The 23,113-nt window shown below is 36.1% G+C and overlaps 2 protein-coding genes across 2 annotated transcripts; one reads left to right on the top strand and one right to left on the bottom strand.

The window, feature by feature from the left end:
- Positions 1–443: 443 nt before the first annotated feature.
- Positions 444–5,369, bottom strand: LOC306849990 (uncharacterized protein). Its single transcript, XM_079385395.1, has 9 exons — positions 5,230–5,369; positions 5,006–5,127; positions 4,445–4,629; positions 3,838–3,994; positions 3,392–3,563; positions 2,934–3,035; positions 2,367–2,417; positions 2,102–2,294; positions 444–1,871 (listed from the first exon to the last, which is right to left on the bottom strand). The coding sequence occupies exons 1-9, from the start codon at positions 5,338–5,340 to the stop codon at positions 1,861–1,863; spliced, it is 1,104 nt and encodes a 367-aa protein (XP_079241521.1). The 5' UTR covers positions 5,341–5,369; the 3' UTR covers positions 444–1,860.
- Positions 5,370–13,774: 8,405 nt separating this feature from the next.
- LOC306849991 (uncharacterized protein) lies at positions 13,775–20,568 on the top strand. Its single transcript, XM_079385396.1, has 8 exons — positions 13,775–13,866; positions 14,225–14,323; positions 15,917–16,055; positions 17,036–17,105; positions 18,533–18,602; positions 18,715–18,768; positions 18,895–18,959; positions 19,069–20,568. Exons 3-7 carry the CDS (start codon positions 15,928–15,930, stop codon positions 18,951–18,953), a joined length of 381 nt encoding a protein of 126 aa, XP_079241522.1. The 5' UTR covers positions 13,775–13,866; positions 14,225–14,323; positions 15,917–15,927; the 3' UTR covers positions 18,954–18,959; positions 19,069–20,568.
- Positions 20,569–23,113: the final 2,545 nt, after the last annotated feature.

Genomic DNA, 23,113 nt, shown 5'->3' with positions numbered 1-23,113 from the left:
CAATTAAAGTTTTAGACAAATATAATTTTTATGTTTGTATATTTGTATTGATTTCTAGAGAATTAGTGTCACACCAAAATATTTCAAATCATTTTCTGTCTTTTCTGTACATTTATGATTGTTACATATTTAACAGAAACTTAATTTATTAGAGACTCGTCAATTAACAGTACTGAACTACATGTCCTCTCTGCTAGACTTGCTTCAGTTTTCCAGGATTCTTCTCATCTGAGGTTTGTCACTGTTTGCCAAACTGGCAGCCCATTTACCAGACATGTAACAATGTTCTCAGGGTACAAGAACATTCAGTTCTCGGGTCATTTTAGCCAACTCGAAACTTCAGCGGGAAATGCGATGGTTATTCCTTTTTAAGTGCTTTTCTAGACTGTGGTAAGTAAAAAAATAAATAAATAATAAACACGCCAACAACCAGTCTGTTTTTTGAAGCTTATTTACTTACACCAATAAAAAAATGAATTGAACTGTTTACATCTTTTGCACCATATTTGTATAACCCTCTATCATTGCACAAGGTCAGCAGGTACCGGCACACTATAGTAATGTTTATAAGGCAGACGAGCACATAATAATCATAAATTGTCATTTATTAAAAGGGGGTGGGTAGGGGGTGTTTTTATTTGGAACAGCTAAATAGCAGCAGTGTAAAACCAGCAACTGTGGAAATTCATGAGCTCACCCGTCTGGTGTAATACTGTGACACAAAAGCACTGGTAAGCAATAAGGACAGATGGAAAATGACCTCTGTATACGTGTGTGCCCTCATGAGTCAAAGCAGCAGCATTGCAAAGAGAGATCCTTAAATTACATGAATAGTTTCTAGCACAGATATCTGGATATAAAATACACAGACATTACCATTTAAAAGTTTGGGGTTTGTAAGATTTTTTTTTTCTTATGCTCGCCAAGGCTGCAACTATTTGATAAAAAAAAAACAAGTAATATTGTGAAATTATTACAATTTAAAATACAATTTTTCTTTTTTTATATATAGTTTAAAATTTAATTTATTTCTGTGATTGCAAAGCTGAATTTTCAGCATCATTACTCCTGTCTTCAGTGTTACATAATCGTTCAGATATTATTCTAATATGCTGATTTGGTGCTCAAGAACCTTATTATCAGTGTTGAAAATAGTTCCGGCTGTTTATATTTTTGTGGCAACTTTAATACATTTTTTAGGGTCCTTTGGTTAGAAAATTCAAAAGAACAGCATTTATTTTAAATATATTTTTTTTGTAAAAATCTTAAGTCTCTACTGTCACTTTTGATCATTTTAATGCATTCTTGCTAAAAAAAAAAAAAAATTCTTTATTTAAAAAAAATCGTGCTGACCCCAAACTTTTAAACTGTTGTGTACAGTATGCATTCGTGCAGGTAAATTACCATTTACATGTGTATATTTATAACAAAGATCCATAAGACTACTATATCACTACTCAGACATTTGAGGAGAATGCATTTCTCTTTATAACACCATAAACATACTGGCTAAAATATAAAATATGATGAAATTAAAGCTTAAAAATGAATCATTCAAGTTTTATTTGGTGGGTAGTCTACCTTTTTAAGTCAATAAGTATTATTCAAATCATACCATGTACCCAAAGTTATCTGGCTACTGAGCGATGCATGATGTCACTCTAGCAAATCAAGCAGCAATTTAGGTATTTTAATTGGGCAATAGAGAACTGTAATCTGTAGAAGGAAGTGTGACTATTAAACTACAGGTTTATTAAAGTGCAGGGAAATCAAGTGCATATGTTGTTTTTGTGTTGTTCAGAAAGACAAGCTTGCTGAAGTTGCTCTGATGGTCTTGGCATCGTATGACAGTTCCGTGGGTTAAATAACCTCTGAAGCATGGGAGGCAAACATTAACATTTTGTATACCAGCTGTATAACAAGTTTAAAATTTGAATTTAATAGAATAATATATAAATCTAATAACCATTCTTGCATAATATTTAATTAATCCTTGAATAATCAAATCTAAACTTGAGTTGCATAATATTAACTTCATATATTTAGATATGTTAGATTTTAAAAGCAGATTTACATTGTCAAATAAATTGCATTCACATACCGGTTTGCTGATGGGCTTGTATCTCATCCAGGCCAGAAAGACTGCGGAAGGACCGTCGTTCCTTGAAGGCCACAGTAGGAAGCATATCCTCCTCGTCCCTCAGCTCCAGTTTTGGCATTTTTCCTGGACCTGGTAGCCTGATTACAGACTTCATATTCTCACAAGGCAAGTTGTCCTTCACTGATGCAGTTTTCTAAAGGGGACAAAAAGTGAGCAGGGCCTCTAGATGTGACATGAACAAAGCTCCTTCCAGTGATAGTCTTACCTTGTTATCAGAGTCTGTCTTTCTTGTTCTTTTCATGATTTCCTCCAGACGCTGATTTGGGAAAAATTGAAAGCACAATATACATTAGGGTCGGTAAGATTTTCAATGTTTTTGAAAGAAGCCTCTCATGCTCACCAAGGCTGCATTTGTTTGATCAAAATGCAGTAAAAAGAATAATATTGTGAAATAGTATTGCAATTTAAAATGACTTTTTTCTATTTTCTATTTAATTATTCCTGTGACGGCAAAGCTGATTTTGTCACATGGATCTTCAGATGTCATTTTTATATGTTGATTTGCTGCTCAAATGCTTTTCTTAATATTATCAATGTTGAAAACAGTTGTGCTGCTAAATACCTTTGTATTTCTAACAGCACTTTAATATTTTGTAACATTATAAATTGTCATGTTACTGTCATTATTTTTTTTTATCAATTTAATGCATCTTTGCTGAAGGTATTAATTTATTTCAAAGAAAAAAAACATACTGTCCCCAAAGCTTTGAATTGCAATATTCAAAATGAAATTTCTCAGTTAGTTAAACAGCTGTCTGTTTCTAAGTTGTACCTTTTTCCTTTCTTGGCGTTCGGCCTCCTCTTTCTTGAAACGACTCTCTCTTTCCAGTCTCTGCTGCTCTGCCAGCACCCTCTGACGAGCCTCTTGCTCTCTCTGAGAGTACATTATAGAGATTATAGGTTTTTTTTTTCATTATTTTCAATGACCCGTTTAACATGATATGATCTTAGCTTTATTTTAGGGGAAAAGACAAATGGTCAGAAGCCAAAAAACTTGACCAAAAGACAAGTAAGATGGTATGTCAGTGAAAGGAGCATAGGAATCACTATATAAGCCTGATGTGTGTGTTTTTTATTCAACAAATGGACAATATTGTTTTCCTGAACACTTCCCCACTGGTCAAATCGGCCTCAAATTCAAGCCAGAGCTCAATTTATTCACTTTTCGGTGATTTTAAATGTTTTAACAGGGTTGGAAAAATTTTTTAAACAGCCAAAAGCTTTTAATACCTGCTGTTGAAGCCTGTTTTCCTCCTCTTTCTGTCTGCAAGCGTTTTCCTCTTCAGCCTTGAGTCGCTCTTCTTCCTGTCTCTTCCTCTCCTCCTCCTCCAGTCTCAGGGCCTCTGCTTCCTGTTTGGCTCGTTCTTCAGCTCTTCGACGGACCAGTTCGTCTCTGCTCTTTCTGCAAAGATGAGCCACACAAGTTCAGTTAGGAGCCTAGTGCACTTTACGAATTTCTATCTGTCATCATGAAGTTCAAACTGTCTTTTTTTTAAATACCGAATTGGAACTTTAGCTTATTTAACTGTCCAGTTACTTCAGCAAAGGACAACGTAAATTGTCGACGTTTAATTTTACAAATACAATTTAACACTGATAATCAAAAGCAGTTGTAAAGTTCTAAGACACAAAAGAGGACTTAGACTAATAGAAGAAAGGTAAGAATACAAAAAAACCTTTCCAGCTCCTCCTTCAGTCTGCGCTCCTCTTCCTCCTTCTCTCTTTGGAGTCGGGCTTGTCTCCTTTTCTCAGTCAGCAGGCGAGTGGCCTCTTCAGGGTCTTTAGTCCAAGCAGCAGCTCTGACTTGTGCTGTGTCACCAATCTGACTTGGTCCTGAAACACACACATACACACACACACACACATATATATATATATATATATATATATATATATATATATATATATATATATATATATATATATATAACACATACACACACATATACAGGTGCATCTCAATAAATTAGAATGTCGTGAAAAAGTTCATTTTTTCTTGTAAGTTATTTCAAAAAGTGAAACGTTCATATATTTTAGATTAATTGCATGTAAAGTAAAACATTTCAAAAGTTTTTTTGTTTTAATTTTGATGATTAGAGCTTATAGCTCATGAAAGTCAAAAATCAGTATCTCAGAATATTAGAATATTTACATTTGAGTTTCAATTAATGACCATCCCTACAATATAAATTATGGGTATCTTGTTCTTTGAAACCACAATAATAGAGAAGACTGCTGACTTTGAAATGAAAAATGAAAATGTGTCTTAAGTCTTTCACTAACCATTAGGAATCTGAGAGCCTGCTGCTGGATAGGGAGGCCCATTAGTAACTGGATTCGACTGGAGTTGGTTATCTTGCAGACATTGAGCAAGCGTTTCCTCAGATTCTAGGTCCTCCTCTTCTGGCAGTGGAGGCAAGCAATCTTGTTTAAGTATGGCTTGTCTGATATGTGATCTGTTCTGCAGCCTTGAAATAAGTAAATAAAGACAGAACGAGCCATAATGACCAACAGTATAATTTGGTGATTTTAAGAGTGTGGGGAAACTTAAGTTTAGTTTTATTCATTCCTGTAAGAAAGTAAAATCACAAGTTAGATCTCTTATGAAGTTGTACTACAGAATTGTTGCCTCTCTTTCGCCATCTGTGGTTAAAACATACAATTGCAAGTTACTGCTGGAGATGTTTCTTACATCAGTTTTGCTTTGCAATTGGTCTTCTACATGACATGCAATGATATAAACCTGAAAATTACTGCCATTCATGCAGCTTTGGTATTGTTTCTCCTAGACAGCAGTGATATAATATGCAAAGAGATTGTGCTGTACAAATATATAAAATGTACCATGATGTTGGGAGGACCGTATTCACTGGTGGGTTTGTGTCCTCTTTGGCTTTGATTTCGTTTGTTGTTATTTGTAGCTGTTGCTTTTTCAAGTCCAGCTCCTCAAAGTTGCATTTTGCCACCTGAAATATTTTTTTTGTAAAAATCACATGCAGCTTACATGCTTAATTAATACATATTTTTATATTTAAACAAATGGTCTAAAAATGAATGTGAACTCTCACCAGTTCTCTGTTGGTGGTTCTGTGGATAGTGACGTTTGGACTTGAGCTTGCAGGCCGTTTTGGCACTTTCCCACAATGCACCTGGGGCTTTCGTGTGGTGCTTGAGTTCATGGTATGACATGAGGCTGAACGATGACAAATATGAACTAATACAATATATATATATTTTTTATTAATGAGGATGAATGAGTATGGAGAAATAGGTTTAAGCAATGAGGATGAGAAGAAGAAGAAGAAAACAGGAAGCCAATATTTATTACATCCAGCTCCAAACTTTCCTTGTGATTTGTGAATTCCTCAGTCTAAAGTGATACCTGTGTCTCGTGACAGACACACAGCACTTCTGCTTCTGGCTAGATAAGAGACGGTAGGAGTCTGAAGACGACGCACAAGGTCAATCTCCCATTGACTAAGAGAGCGGCGTTTAGCTAGGGGAGAGCAGAAAGTAGAGCGACTAACAGAAAGTTGTCAGAAAGGGAGTTGGGAAAGTAGATGCAAGGCTAGAAGAGAGTTTTGGTGCCAGTTATTGCATTTTGAATCATGCATTGAATATTCACCATTGTTTTCGTTCTTGGTGACCCTTCTTGAGCAGTGGCCAGGTTTCTGTTTGGCCTTCTGACTTTTCTCTATCGTCTTCTGCACCACAGACTCATAACGCTCCTAAAACACAGGATGAAAACACTCCCATCATCCCATGCTCCGTATGTTTTTAATCATGGTTGCAAAATCTCCACAGCAATTTTTCATCATAGTTGCTGCAGACAGAGCTATAGTGCTTATGAAACCCACACAAACAGATGGTATACACAGTTTAAAATCTGGACACATTTGACTGAATTTGTTTCTCATGATTCTGATTTTTGATCTCAAGGTTTTAGATTTTAAATTAGTTATATTAGAGTGTGTGTATACATACAGATATACATATACATATGTATATGTGTGTGTGTGTGTGTTTTATTATAGGTTTTATTATATTACAGTACCAGTATTTGAAGGTGAATCATTTTGTAATTAACTAATTAATGAATAAAAATTCAACAATTAAAAATTAAATCAATTAATTTGAATTTGTAATAAACAAAATTGTGTGTGTGTGTGTGTGTGTGTGTGTGTGTGTGTGACACGCGCATGACACCTGTCGTAACTGCCGCCGTAAATGTAGAGAATCTTCGGACATGATTTTACGCACAGCACTCCTTGTTATGTGTTTGATAACATCTATCAAAGTAGCCTTTAAGCAGGCGATACAAAGCTGTAAAATGTATAAACACCGCCAGCAAGTCCTGGACTCTACCCCAGAGCATATTACTGTCGGCCTGCAACACTCCATCTACAGAGTTCACGGATTATGAACGAGTGCTGACAGAAAATGAATGGATCAATTTCCAGTATCATGAAAGACAATTTAGGAAAGGTCTGGATACAAAACGATTACAAGAAAAACAAAACATTGTACTCACCGGAGATTTCAGGAAGTGGTCAAAGTTGTTTACAGTTCTCAATGGGGCCTTCTTCAAAACCGGGATATTTTCCATAAAACGCACAGATGGAAGACAACTTGGACTACCGTTACTCAAGTATGTAGTGCGGATTTTAAGGACTTTGCCACTGGATGATAATGCTCGATCCAAATCAAACCCTGTTGCAAACCCGGCCGTTTGGATTGAAAAGTAACTGCGGTATCTGCGGGAGGGGATACAACCAGCGGTTGCCTCTGCCACAAGAAAGTATCAGAGAAACCCTCAAGAGGTTCGTAGAGCATCGTAGAGCAAAGGTGATTGATATTATTCTAAATGACTGCATGTTTCTCACGCCACCGCTTGATCCTGGTAACATTGAGCAAGTGTACAATTATTATTGGAAAAAATGCCAGTCCGATACAACTAATATCACGCTTGAATTACCCCCGTGGAATGATGACTTAGACAACATAATGACTGAGTCGCCGCCACCTACATCGGCGTTTACAATAGAAGAGACTGAGAAAGTAATTGTAAATCTGCCCAATAAGAAAGCCAGCAGCTCAGATGGTGTTACTTACGAGAATCTGAAAGCCTAGGCAAACGTCCTGCTACATATTGAAAAGCATATTTAACACCTGTTTGATTAATGGTAAAGTCCCTGGTTCATGGAAGGGAGTACTCATTCATAGAATACCGAAGAAAGACAGTGTACCAGAAGACCCCTCAACATGGAGGGATATCTCTCTATTGCTATCTGTATACATAATATGAAGTGCCTGCTTTCAAGAATACTACCTTGGCTGGTTGATGCTGGTATTTCATCCAACAAACAAAAAACTTATATTGAGCGACAAGGCATGAATGAGCATGTTTTTTGCTTAAAAACTGCCATTGACGATTTCAAGCACGAATCTGCTAAGCTATATATTGTCTTCCTTGACTTCAGAGATGCCTTTGGCACATTGCCTCATAGAGTCATGGTTGATGCATTGGAAGAGATACAGCTCCCTAAGATCTATGTGGACATGATAAAAGATGTATATTGTGACTCCTACCTACAAGTGATCTGTGGAAAATACCTCACCAGACCGATACCACTTGAGGTAGGAATCAAAACTGGTTGTCCATGGAGTGCTGTAAACTTTATCATTGCAATAAATCAATGGCTAAAATGGCTTTGCGCATATCCTTTGAAATACTTTTCCCAGCCTTTAATGCAGCCAATTCCAATTGTTGCTTGTTTTGGGGAGTTTTTGCCTTTACTCTCCTCTCCAGCTGGTGAAATTCATGTTCAATCGGATTTAAATCTGGAGATTGACTTGGGCAATCTAAGACTTTCCATTTCTTTGCCCTTATAAATTCCTTGACTGAACTGGCAGGGTGTTTTGGGTCATTGTCCTGATGCAATATGAAGCACTTCCCAATGAATCTGCTGGCATTTTCTTGAATATTGGTAGGCAAGATGGTTCTGTACCCTTCCAAATTTATTCTACTACTGTCATCATACATTAAGTCTTCAGTAAAGATGAGAGGGCCTGTTCCAGAGACAGTCATGCATGCCCATGCCATGACACCACCTCCGCCATGCTTTACAGATGAGGCTGTCTGCTTGGGATCATTTGCAGTTCCCTTTTTTCTCCACATTTTTGCTTTCCCATCACTTAGATAAAAGGTTCATCTTTGTCTCATCGGTCCATAAACACAGTTCTAAAACTCTTCTGGCTCACCTTTGTGCTTTTTTGCAAACTCTAATCTTGCCTTTCTATTTTTGGTGCTGGTCAGAGGTTTGCATCTTGCTGTGTAGTATCTGTAATTCTGTGTCAAAGTCTCCTGAGGACAGTAGATTGTCAGAGCATCACCCCAGCTTTCTGGAAGTTGTTGGTGATTTTACAGACACATCTTTTAGGGCTCATTTTCACAGCTTTTATGATTTGTCTGTCATCAACTACTGTGGTTTTCTCAGCTGATCAGGTCGTTGTTGGTTGCTGGTGTCGCTGGTGGTTTCCAAACTCTTGATTTCTCCATGCCCTTTGTTTTTGCTAGAGCTCTAATTGACTTCCTCTTTTCTTTTAGCATCCAAATTGCTTGCTTTTCTCTCAAAGTAATCTCCCTCAGCTTCATCCTGGTTTGCGTGTGTCATCATCGAATGCAAGATTCAGAATGCAGAAGTAATGGATATAACTGATACGACACATTCCCTGCTTTTAATATCTGAAGAATTAATGCAACAGGACACAGCTGATCACTTAGAAAGACCTGTGAGGCAACTGTTCCAATACTTATGCTCACATCAGATAGAGGGATGAAACTCTAAAAGTGCTGAACTTCTTAGCTGGTAAAACATCTATGTGTTGAATCACACAATAATAAAATGGGACATTCTGTAGTTTAGTTCCATCTTTTAATCATATTTGTAAATGTCTTGACTCCACTTAATGTCTTGACTCCACTATATATATATATATATATATATATATATATATATATATATATATATATATATATATATATATATATATATATATATATATATATATAATAAAATTTAAATATAAGTTTGTTTTTAGTTAATTTTGTGCACAGAGTATACCTGAATTCATGTATAAAAATTCCATCCGATTTGTTTTTTCCTTTTTTTTTTTTCTTTTTTCTATAATGTCCCAACTGTTCACTGGAAGCATATATAAGCTTTGCGAACAAAATCTCTCCCACCAAACAATGGTCACCATTTTTCTCAGGCATAAACTCACTTTTTCTTCTTTGAGCCTCTGTTTGCGCTTCTCCTCGACCGCCATCCTCCTCCTTTCCTCTCTTTGTCTCTGCTCCTCCAACTTCTTCTTTCGCTCCTCAAGGTGTTTCTCATAGAACTGCTTGGCCCGCTCTTCTCTCGCCAGCCAACCATGCTCGCGCAGGGCTACAGTTCAGGTGCACAAAGAAAAACTTAAAGCTTTCTGTTTCATTTTCAATTGACCATGATGTTACATATTCAGAGTAAGAAAATACCCAGCTCTTTTTGGTACGCCTCTCTGCGTTCCCGGGCCAATCGCAGTCTCTCGTCCACTTTCAGCGCATTTGATTCTAAATTACAAAATAATCATTCTGAAATTTTACATGCATAATATAATAAATCCATGCTGGAATGAATGACAAAAATGAGCAACTGGGAAGATTCAGCTCTAAAGAGTGAATCATTATTGACATTGTATCCATGGCACCAGTATCAGGCACTTGAAGGCTTTGAGAACGGAAAATGCAAATTAAATTGATGGAAAAATATTAGCTATTTTAGACCTGTATTATTTCCATTTCGTTTGCTGATATTAATCTGTGCTGATTTAATGTTCAGTGGAGCACATGCTTTTCTTTTTTGCTCCAGGGCTGTGGGTTTCACGTCAGATCTGGAATCTGGAAAAAAAAGAGAGGCTGTTTACTTAGTGCTCAGACAAAATAGATAAATTAACACCAAACGTGAAAGTCTTTTAGTTTTTTGGTCTTTAAACTTTCTGCTGAAGTTTACCAAACTCTTCAACTCAGTTTGAAAAGCAGACAGGCAGGTTAGAATGTCAGGGGTGTGACGATTTACAACATTATGACAATGAGGAATGCATACCATAGTGGAAGCCTTCATGATTGATCTTTGCCTGTAAAAATTCTTGAAATAAGCACACAAGGGTGTTACTTCAAACCTTTGAGTGACGCATACATCAGTTTCATCAGTACCAATCCCATTGTCTCATAGGAGTTTCCTCCTTGAAATTAATACAAATTCAGCAAAGCATTGAATTGTCAGTATCTTCATTGTCACTTTTGATCAATGTTGTAAAAGATTTCAAAATAAATGCTGTTCTTTTGAACTGTCTATTCATCAAAGGATCCTGAAAGAAATGTATCATGGTTTCCACAAAAATATTAAGCAGCACAACTGTTTTCAACATTGATAATAAGAAATGTTTCTTGCCATCACAGAAATAAATGAACAATTAAAAATTAATTAAAAATCTTAACATTTTTTTAAATTTTAATATAGTTATTTTAATTTGTAATACTATCTTTAAAATATTGCTGTTTTTACAGTGTTTTTTAATTAAATAATTTCAACTTTGGAATTAATAAATCTATCTAGTGAATATATTTTTAACCATTTTAGCCACAAAACAGGCTTTTTAACCCTAGGTTACACTGACACTTCATACTGTATACGTTTGGCATCTCAGTTTCATAGTGAGATTCAAGCATTTCAAGTGCTTTACAAGCATGCAACGTTACTTAACCCAGAATTAATACCCTTGGGTTAAAAAAGATTATAATTTATAGTGTACTCTGATAAACCTATTAACTAAGTAGTGTATTTCAACAAATCCAGGCTTGGCCTCGCATACTATGCAAACCTCAGTGTCTTTAAAAACCCCTCTATAAACAAAAGTTGAGTGCCAATAGGCAGATATAAAGATGAACATGAGGCCTGTCTCATGCCAGTTTTGACTTTGTCCTCTGAATCAAGACAGCCCAAGGCTTGTACACCATTACAAAGGCAACATTTGTTTTACTCTTGCTCTGTAGAACAACAAATTCACCGCCTGACTGAAGAGTACGTGACGATGGTGAACTCTTAAGGTTTACACTACAGATCACCACAACAATGCTATCGAGGGGTGAAGTGTGGAGCACGACAGATGCAGAACCTATCAGAACTGTTGAATTTGCATGCATATTTTAGTCACTTGGTCTAAGAAAATTAAAGCAGATGAGCTTGACATCGGGGGCGTTACATAACAGACGTCTGTCATGTGATGTGAGACCCTTATAAACATGTTTAGCACAGCTAGCATCATCACACACATACATAACCCATTCCTAATACGTCACTATCTGAACTATTTAGTATATAGAGTCAAATGGGTATATCTAACAGCTTTATGCCAACTAAAAAGATCAGTATATGTTTGTATCCAGTATTTTAGGATGCATATGAATGTATTAGCAGATGATATAGCGGTTATAATAAATGTCATATTTAACGTCTGCATCTCACCAACCTCTCTGTTTCCTCGCAGTGTCGCACATCTTCATCCGACCCTTCTCCGAGATCGCAGCAAGACCCAGCTCTGTCTTCCTACACTCCCGTTCCTGCTCTGCCAGGCTCAGATGAGCTGGCATCTTACAGTGAGTGAGTGTGTGTCCGTCTAATACATGTAGAGCATCAGTGTTCTCTGTGCACAAGACTTCCACTCCAGCCAGCGGCTTATCAGTGCATCTCTAGCAGGGAATAGACTGGTTAAGAGAGAGAGGCAGAGTGTGAGACAGAAATTCTTCCTGGGGGAGATTTTGTGAGCAGCTGATTTGCTCCTGTCTGGGCTGCGTCCAGCACACGTGCATGGCAAGCAAAGTCAGTAAGCATCCGTAAGTGCAGAGTGCACATGTGCCATGCTCTCAGAAAAGAAACCCACCCAGCTGGAAGCAGCTGTGGTTATTGGAGGTGTGTTTCCCTTTAAAAATCCATAGAGCCCTTTGCATTGCATTGGCCGGTCACATTGACGGCATGCGAGCAGCTGCGGCAAGGATGAAGTATTCACAGTACAACAAAAGAGACAGAGTTGGATGCAAGTGCTTTTTTTCTAAATGGTTGCCTGGGTGATATGCAAAATTGTGGGAGGCATGACACTGCATGCCACGGTGTCCAGAAATAGCAGCAGAGAAAACCCGCTTTCATTCTGCATATCGATTTGTGACATGCAACATAAAATATACAGCCAATTGGAGACCAGATTAAAGGTTCTAGTCCCATATCTTGGATATGTTTTTCACATCTCATAATGCTTTTTTTCTGATTGGCTTGAGGATCTGCTCTACGACAGAGAGATGACGTTATGCCTCCGCTATTAGTAACAACTGTGGATCCATGTTGGTGGCTTTATGTCATAGCTCACAAGTATTAAATTGCATTTGTCTTCTTTAAGCAAATATTTTGTCTAAAACAACTGGCAGTACATGTTTAGGGACAATCACGCTGGAGGGATGGGTTGTGTGAACTCATAAATCACCCTTTCAACACTCAATTTTGAACCTATACAAGCTGTAATCTGTAAACTACTAAGCCACACCACTCATGCTTCTAGAGGAGACAGAGGCTAGAGTATTTTCACTCTTTTCCACACTATTTACCCCATGTAAATTCAGTTTCTGAATGAACCCCTTTGTTTGACTAGAATAAGGCTCTTGAAAATTCCTTCCATTTTTGCATATAAAAACATATACAGTCCATTGAACACAAATTGGTTTTTATGGGGCAGGGCATGCTGTGAGAATGGGAATTATTCAGCAGAAAGGTTAAAGATGTATATCAAGAATGTTTTTAGTTTTATTTTAGTCTTATTGATATACTATGGTATGTGTGTGTCTGTGTATATATATTTAATTATAAATTAATTTTTTTGCTTGCTGTCATTTTTTTTCAGTTTATGTTTGAGCAATTTTAGTACTTTAACTTAAACCTATTGTTTTATTTCAGTAAGTTGCCAAGGCAATATTTCTTTTTTTTTTAAACACTATTTTTTTTAAGTTTATATTTTTCATCTAATATTTATATTTTATTTTAGCTTTATATCAATGACCAAAAACTAATTTTAAGTAATTTCAGTTAACGATAACAACAATAGATATAAAATCAAATATCAAAATATATATGTCATTGACAAGTCTGTAATTATTAAATTTAACATTTTTGTACTTGTTTTACAAATAAATATATATGTAGTCATTTTATCTTATACAGTTGAATTACAATTACAGTTGGAATTTAGTTTGAAGAATGGGATTAAAAAAAAAAAAAACTTGTTTGACTTTTTTTTATAACTTAAAACCTTTGGATTAAAATATTTTGGACTCGCTAGCCTTAGTCTCATCAATATTGTAACATTACACCATTTATCATATGCAAATTAGATTTATCTGGAAACACGCTTCAAAGGCAAGAAAATAGTTTAAAAAATTCCCAGGGTTCAAAGTACATCTCTTTAATTTGTGTAAATGCAAATTTCCTGTTAGTTACACTAAAAACATCCCACAAAGAGACTAGTTAGCAGGTTAGGTGAGCCCTTCCAGGGTGGCGGCGCTTCCAGGTTTGTCAGATTCTTTCTCGGGACGTCTGAACGAGGAGTAGCTATCTGGAATGGTAAGTCCCTACAGATGATTACAGTAATGTTCTGTTCAGATCATATTTGTGATTTTAATAAACTATTTTTTTGGGGTGTTTATGATATAAAGTCATCTGTGAAATGTATTTATTTTTTTGGTTTGATCTGCTTCTATAACTGGATATCAGCATGTACATCTGAAAATGGGTGTGAGAGGGAGAAATCTACGTGAGGAGTGAATGAGTGATTGGCAGTCTGTCTGATGTGAAGGCGAATTAAAGAATGAGGAAATGGAGCTTGTCAAAGCTTTTTTCCCCTTCCTGTCAGAAAGGTAGAGTCAGTGTTATGCTGACAGGAGCTGGTTGACGGATGTCTGTTGTCTGCACTGATATGTAGGATACAAGAGCAGAGGAAAGACTACCCAGGGACTGCATCTGAACGCTTCAAACAAGAGTTCACTGACAGAAGGAGGTCATTGGATTATTATCTGTACAGGTACTTTATTTTTTTTAACAAGTCCTGACTTGTTCATTACCACTTAATTTAGAGTTTGTTTAAATAATTATATAGTTAATTATTTAGTTTCTGTCTCTTTAAAAAAGTTTCCTTGGTGTTACATTCTTATTGCTCAATGAGTGTAATAATTGAACAGTGAAACTGGGAGAGGTGCGTTTCTCACTCTTCGCAAATGACTAAGAGCAGGTGGATCTCAAATTTTTGTTCTGGAACCGGTTCCATTTGTCATTTTGGTTTTGGGGTGAGGTTTACCTACCGTGCCTGTAGTACCTTAGGAATTATATTTATATGTTAAAGACTGTCATTACAGAATAACCACCAAGAAAAATAGTTTACCATTTCATTAAAAAGCGGTTATTCTAGTTTGATTTGTTGTCGTGGTAAAATGACAAAAACAATCCCAGCTAAAGTTTTATATGAATAGTAAACAAGCGATATTAAATCCATAGAATGTGCATGCTATATAAGTTCACCCAAAAATTACAGTACTGACCATCATGTTGTTCCAAACCTGTGACATTTACATTCTTCTGTGTAACAAAACAAAACCTTTTGGTTCTGGTTATTCCAGGCAATGCACTGATTACAAGAATATGGAAAATTCAAGCTTCAACAAGCAAATAAAACATCATAATGATATCATAAATATAGTCCATACCACTCTTGCGTTATGTTCCAAGTCTTCTGAAGCTGATAGATTTGTGTGAGAAACAGACTGAAACGTACACGTTTGTCAATAAAAATATTCCTCCCTAGTGAGCTATTAACCACTGCGTGCTGGTAATTTAGTCAACTCTAGAACTGGCTCAGTCACATCCCGTTTCAGACTGTTTTTGCTGAACTGGACTAACCAATTCATTTAAAAGGTCTGACTCAAATGAATATTTAATTCACCAGTCAGTCTTGGTCTGTTTATCATGCGGCGCCGCCTTATGGCCTGAGAATACTCAGGTAGATCAATTTTATGATATTTTTATGGTATTTTTGGGAGCTTGAAAACTTCAGTGCCCGACTTTGGGTGAATGATCGCTGAACTGGTGTTCAATGTTTGAGTCCTTAAGAGAAGAGCAAGAGGCCTCATCTGGTTTATCAAGAGCGAGCTGTGCCTTCTTGAGTACAGTTTTTTTTTTTTTTTTTCTTCCCATTCTGTTGCCTTAAAACTGCTTCATTGCAACACTTGCCAACATGAAAACCGACTTCTGGTAATAGCAGTGGAAACATTATAAGAAAGCATCTTTCTGTGCTAACCAATGTGCTTCATGAGAAACAGTCCATATAAAAGGGAGCTTTTGAATTTCATACGTGACAAACTTTTGTGACAGGACTCTGAATGCATTTTTAACTAGCTGGCTTCTTTTTTGTGTAAAGCACTAAGAATCTGGTGCAATTAAAAACTGTATGAAATTCTACTTCAGAATTTCATGTTTAATTTAGTGTTACTTGCTGCTTCTTTGCAACTCTTTATGAAATTTACTGTCAAGTTTTGAGTGGAAATTGTTTTTACACCATTGTTTTTCTCAGTGTATATGTACATGAATTAATGCATTCAACATTTGATCTGTCTTTCTGTAGGTACCGCAATCATGACACCAATCAGCACAGATTTAGTAGGCTGGGCGGTCACAGAGCAACCAGAGGCTGCATTCCTCTCCATAGTCGTCCTCTTCATCGTTAGCATCGCACTCCTCGTTCTCTGTGCAAGCTGTAAAAAGTAAGTGGTTTCTAAGAGATTTTGGGGATTTCGGCTAAAAAAAAAAGCCATGCTTCAAAAGATCAACTGAAACAGACAACAATGCATGTCCTATAGGTATGTAGCAGCAAGTCACCCACGCTGTTGCTGTAAGCTACATACCTAGACATCACGGTCAAGTTTTTCTACTTTGGAAATTTGTAAGGAATGAGGCAGGAATGTGGCTCTGTCACAAAACACAGAGAGCAGCATCTTACTCATACTAGCTCATGCTTGACGTATGAATACATGAAACCGAGACCAAGTAAATAAGCAGTATATTGTGAGATTGTAGTTTATGAAGACTGTCTGCATGATGATGATATATATAAGCCCAGTAGGTCAAATAGCAGTCAGCATTTCAGTCTCATTCACATTGTTTAAACTGATTAGAGTAAATGCCCAAAACTAAAACTAACTAAATAAATAATCTTTTTGTAATAAAAAGAAAGGATTTGGTGATTAATTCACGTTCATTTGGAAATTTAACATTTAGTTGCAGTATTAATCTCAACCACTGGAGGCCAGCCAAGAACTCCAGTGAGAGATAAATGTTGAAGAAATCATTTTTTTTGTGCACTTTTTTTTTTTTTTAATATAAGCAATACAATTATTTATGTGTATCCAAGAAGCTAACTGTTAATCCAATAGAATTTTAAGATAAAATTTTGGTTTTGAGATTAATTTACATTAATTTGGCCTTGTACCCTCAGCTGCGGTTTAAATGTCGGCCATCAGAGGCCGGTCAAGAAGTCCAGTGCATGTGGGATGGGATAAACTTTAAGATTTAAACTTTGTTGCTCCGGCGATAATTCTTGTTTAGTGACACAAATTGGGTTTGTTACTGGTGTGTTTTAAACAAAAAGACTAAACTCATTCAGTGCGCAAAAAAAAAACAAATCCGCAGAAGCATGACCACAGACTTCAAATCATTCAAATCATTTTGATTTATTACTTTGCAGACATTCATTTGAGTTAGAAAACCACCACAGCGCACCCGAGCAGCAGAAAGCATCCACACTTGTGAGCGTGGTGAGTGATATACACTTTGTAAAACCTAAATGGGAATATATACACTGCCATTCAGAGGTTTAGGATCAGCAAGATGTTTAATGTTTTTTAATTGAGTCTCTTATGCTCATCAAGGCTGTATTTATTTGATCAAAAATGCAGAAGAAAACAGTAATATTGTGAAATATTTTTAGCAATTCCTAATATTGGTTTCCTATTTTAATTTACTTCAGAATAGAACTTCACTGAATTTTCATCAGCCATTTCTCCAGTCTTCAGTGTCACATGAGGACACTGGTTTCCCCCTCTGTAAAAAAAATAAACGTGTCCCGGGCCCCCTCTCCCTCACCAGGCCCTTGGAATCGTCCTAACTTTCCCACCGTTACAGCACCCCTGCCTGTAATGCTTTTTTCTTTGATGAATAGAAAGTTATTAAGAACAGCATTTATTGAAAAAAGAAATATATTCTAACAATATAATCCTCAACTATCACTTTTCATGCATTTAACACATTTGCTGAATAAAAGTATTCATTTCTTTAAAAAAAGAAATTTAAAAAGAGGAAATTTACTGTATATTGTAATACACAATTTCTATTTTGAATAAACACTGTTTATTACATTCTTATTTATCAAAGAAAACTGAAACGGGTCCCAAAAAATATTAAGCAGTTTTCAACTCTGATAATAAATCAGCATATTAGAATGATTTCTGAAGGATCATGTGACACTGAAGACTGGAGTAATAATGCTGAATTTATTATTATTATTATTATTATTTATATATCTAAAAACAAAATAATAATAAATTCCACAAATACACACACTGGCAGCCAAAGATTTGGAATAATTTTGATATAATTGAGATTTTTTTTAATTTTATGATCACCAAGACTGCTATTATTTAATCAAAATTAAAATTTTGTATGTAAGGAAAATGACTTTCCTTTCTGAATGTAATGGCAAATCTGAATTCTGTGATGGCAAAGCTGATTTCAGCAGCCATTTTTTCAGACTTCAGAGTCACATGATCCTCCAGAAATCATTCTAATATGTGGATTTGGTGCTCAATTATTAATGATTCTTATTATTGTTGATGTTCAAAACACTTTTTGGTGTTTTAATATTTTTTTTTGTGGAAACTGTGATAATTTTTTTTCAGAATTCTTTGACTAGAAGTTCCATGAACAGCATTTATTTTATTTTGGTAACATTTAGAAATGGCTTTTCTGTCACTTTTGATCAATTTAATGCATCACTGCTGAAAAGTATTAATTAATAAAAAAAAAAAAAATTGTTTCATTTTAAAATATATTCAAATATAAGTTATTTGAAATTGCAAAAATATTTTAAAATGACTGTTTTGTATTTAGTACATTAGTGTTACTATAAACTATCATATGAATGTGATGCAAATCTTGTGCTCAATTGTAAATCTCAATTAAACAGGCAAAAATGGAGGATTCGAGAGGTTCCAGACAAAACCCTGCTGCTAATGACATCACAGAAGATGAAATCGGTAAGCTGAGTTGTCAATGACGATGAATTTCTTTTGAATCTGTATATCTGTTTATCTCCGAGCAATGCTATCATCCCCACTCAGCGGATGCACCTTAATCTTGTCTTTGAAGGTTTAGAGGCTGTGGAGGGTGGCGTTGCCTGGAGAAGTCACACTCTCACGCAAGGTATGTCTCTCGGGGACAAAAAAGATGATTGCGAGGAATTCAAACCACAAGAGTAATTTAATTCCAGTGAAATTGCTTCACTTCTCACCACACAGGATGATGACTATATATCTGTGCTTTCTGCAGGTTCAAGCCTACAAACTCAAATAAATGGCGGGGTTGGGACAACACTTCAAGCTATCTGAGAAAGTGTAAGCACTTTGGATGACCCTCTTCTACTTTTAAAATATTCTTTGAGTGAAATTTCACATGACAATACAAACATATAAGTACCTTTCTTCTTATTTTTTTTTAATTCAGTTGACAAAAGTGAAGTCACTGCCGTAGGCGGAACACCACCAACTTTGAATAGTGGAAAAAAGCCTGCAGAGAGCTCCACCATCTTTATTATGCAACCTGAAATGCTCAAACCCCTTCACTATCTGGAGATAAATGGTTTTCTTTCTGAAACCAGACTGAGGTCCTGCCTTGTGGCATCGACTCCCATAAGTGCCCATCAAACAGAAACTATAGGAGCCCCCGATCGGTCCCTCAGCATTGACTGGACTGATTCAAAGTTGAATCTTTATGCAATGGTTCAGACCGTTTCAGACAAGAATTGTCAGTGTCCTTTAGGGGAGGGAGCCTGATCTTCTGGCCACACGTTTTGACAAATAGGGATCTCTATTCAGGGGGTCACAGATTAAATGCAACATAAACCAAGAAAACGTTACATTTATTAATGTTTTATGCCTGGGGTTTCTGTCTCACCAAGCATTATTGAAAGTGTGTTCATTCATGTTCAAGTGGGCATTTTGTTTTTAACCAGTTCTTCGTGAAATCTCATGAATCAGCCTGATACTAAATGTTAAGCATGGTTTGGATTTATCTTAAATTTGCATGTCTTATCTAATAAATTCTTAATGTGTGTAATTAAATATTTTTGTTTTGCTTATACGTATACACACAAATACTAATACACTGTGAAAATATACAAATCATGTGGCATCATACATTTATCTTATACATATACAGGCAATCCATCTCATGAACACTCAACAATAAACATGGAACACACAACTATAATACATTATCCATTCACCAGACTTATTTTAATTTTCTCATTTCTAATTTGCACGTACTTGACCTGTACATACATAGTTGTCTATATTATATATTGTGTTTTTGCTGCTTCGTGCATTGCCTATTTGTATATTATTATTTTATTATCTGTGTCCTGTGCTGTTACTGTCTTTCTGTTGTGCTGTGGAGCTTCTGTCACTACAACAAATTCCTTGTATGTGTAAACATACTTGGCCAATAAAGCTCATTCTGATTCTGATATATACATTTAAACATTTCTTTGACCTATTTTCTGTAACGCTTAATACTCACGTTCGATGGTGAGTAAATAAAATAATAAATATAGCTGCAAGCAGCAATTACTGGGGTTCAAGCACTTAAGGTGGTCTTGGCCAACCTGGATGTATGGCTGACAGTTAAACGCATCCAAAATGGAGAATAGGCTCACAGACACACAATGCACATACAGACACACTGAAATTAAATGATTAAACTAGTATAGTAATACTCTATAAGCATATTTACACAGACACACACATACATGCATACATATTTTGTTGCGGATATAGATATTTGAAACCAGTGATAGGTGACAAAACATATTGCAAGTCTTCTGATTTTAAGAGTTTATATGTCATTTTCAGGTTTCTCTGTGATCGTAATATGGCAAAATTGCAAAAACTGACATGTCTGTATGAACAAAATGTTAAACTTTAATTAAAAGTGATTTTAAATGTTATAACAGTGATTTTATAATATCTGCATAAGAAAACCTATTAACAGTACTGTTTTAGTGTTTAATAAGCCTATTAGTGGTCTTCCGCTGCCATCTAGTGGTTATAAATTGGAATTGATCACAACACTGTGTTTTAATCTTTATAACTATTAAAGTGTTATTTTTTTGCCCAATCTCTCTTAAATGTTGCATGCTTGTTTAGAATGAAATTATGCATCATTGAGAGAAGTTGAGGGCTTTCTTTTAGGATTTTTGTTCTCTGGGTACACTATGTAAATTACCGTTTTATGGTTGTCCAAATGCAAATGTTCAACCTTTTTTTGATAATTATTGACCTAGAGAGTCTAGAGAATAGCACTGCACTGATTTGAATGATTTTGGGTTAAAAAACTAAGATTTGTTAACAAAAGTATGTTTTTAAAATAATCTCAAATATTTAAAGAACAGTTGGATTGACAGCAGTGATCCTAGAGGCAATGTTGTTCAGAATGAGGAGAACTATCATATTATATGAAGATATAGTGTATAAATTAATATATGAACATTTTATTGCAATTGGAGTTAATTTACTACAGAAATTCTGTGTTTTTGAAATTCTTTTGAACTTTTAGGGCCACCTATGGTCCGATCTCCATGAAACTTTTCATGCTTGTTAACAGTCATCTGACACATTTTCACCAACCTTCGTAAAGTTTAAAGTTTTTGTTTAGGTTTTATGGGCTTATGGTTATATGTGGCGCCCCCTTGATCTAGAGAGTCCAGAGATTATCACTGCAGTGGTTTGATCGAAAAACCAGGGACTAGTTCGTAAAAGTAGGTTTTAAACCTATTTATGAATAATTAATGAACGATTTGATTGACAGCAATAGTTCTTGAGGCAGAGTTGCTCATTATGAGGAGATCTATCAAATGATATGCATATTGTGTGGATATGTTAAACACCACGTGATTACAGAGCCAAAAACCTCGTTAGCGCCAACTAGCGCCGATTTCTTTCAAAATTCTTACAGACCTTTAGGGCCATGAGTCGAACATGCCCACCTAGTTTCGTTCCGATCTACCTCCGTTAACCTTGTCTAATAGGTGCTCAAATTCATTGGCCGATGGCAGCCATGTTTTTTGAGATACGCCAATGTCCTCATACAGCCTTATGGCACATTGGATAAAGACACTGCATACCAATTTTCAAGTCGATCGGACCAACGGTCGCGTAGCTATAGCTGCTTTTATGTTTTTTCCCTCGAACAGCGCCACCAAGTGGCAGAGCTGCACAATTGTTTTTGCTTTTTTATTTGACCAAAGATTTTGCTCACAAACATGTGTACTGAGTTTGGTGAAGATATCTAATTTAGTTTAGGAGTTATAACCTTTTTCGTAAAATTGGCCCTCGACTTTCGAACGTTTAGGGGCCCCATTACAACGAGTCGAAATTTCGACTTTTTTTGTTAATTATTGATATTCACTGTCCAGAGCATATTTCTGCAGTGGTTTGGTTCCGATCAGGTGAAAACCTAGGACTAGTTTGCAAAAGTATGTTTCGGATATCACTCAATTTTGCGAAAAAAACGGGACCTCCTAGACCCCAAATCACACTGACTGACCATTTTTAATTTGCCTTTACCCAAGGATTCCAAAATGTTAAAATTTTGAGTCTACGACAAGCAGTTTAGGAGTTATGAGCACTTTCGCGTTTTTGATCGCTGTAGCGCCCCCTATTGGCCGATTGGGCTGAGACTTTGATAGGTTCTCCCCAAATTGAGCTCTATCTTTTGACTACGTTTGAAGTCTCTATAGGCCTTACGGTTTGGTTTGCACGTTCAGTTTTATGGCGGAAAAATAATAATAATAAAAATCCTTACAATTACAATAGGGTTTCAGCACTGCGTGCTTGAACCCCTAATAAAAAAACACTGTCAGGTTTAAAGCCTCTTCACGTGATGTCTGTTCTTGCGGTCTTTGGGAAACGCACCAGCATATGTGGCCGACGTGCAGAACGCGGGATCTGTGTGTTCTAGCACGTGTATGTGCTTTCGCGCACGTACGCATTCATTGGCCTCAACTGATGCACGAGCTCAGCGCGTGGGGAGCTGCGTCACAGCAATCGACCAATAGCGTGCAGCGGCGATGCCACAGGACTGGGAAAACTCGTATTATGTAACCCTTTCATACCCTCTCCCTTCAGAAAGCCAGCTACTGAAAAAATGAAAGGAAAAAGGAAAGAAAGAAAACACTGCTACTAATTTTAAGATGCTTTCTATTTTACATTTAAAGACAACATACCTGTTGTTAGGTAAACATATAGATTAACCCTCTCATAACAAACCATTACAATACATTGACTCTCGTTTATGTTAGTAGACATTTTTTATGTTAGTAGCATAAAATGCACATTATGATAGAAACAAAAAGTAATCATTTTTTAAAACAAAACCATTTGTTTGAGTTATTCAAACACGTGAAATCAACTCTGGCCAAAACTTTACATTTTAATTTTTATAACAGCATATATTTATAGCATATTCTATACTGAAAACAAATCAAACATGA

Source organism: Barbus barbus (assembly GCF_936440315.1).
Source record: "Barbus barbus genome assembly, chromosome: 30".
Lineage (NCBI taxonomy): Eukaryota > Metazoa > Chordata > Actinopteri > Cypriniformes > Cyprinidae > Barbus > Barbus barbus.
Note: the sequence above shows the minus strand (reverse complement) of the source record. Positions and strands in the feature narration are given on the sequence as shown.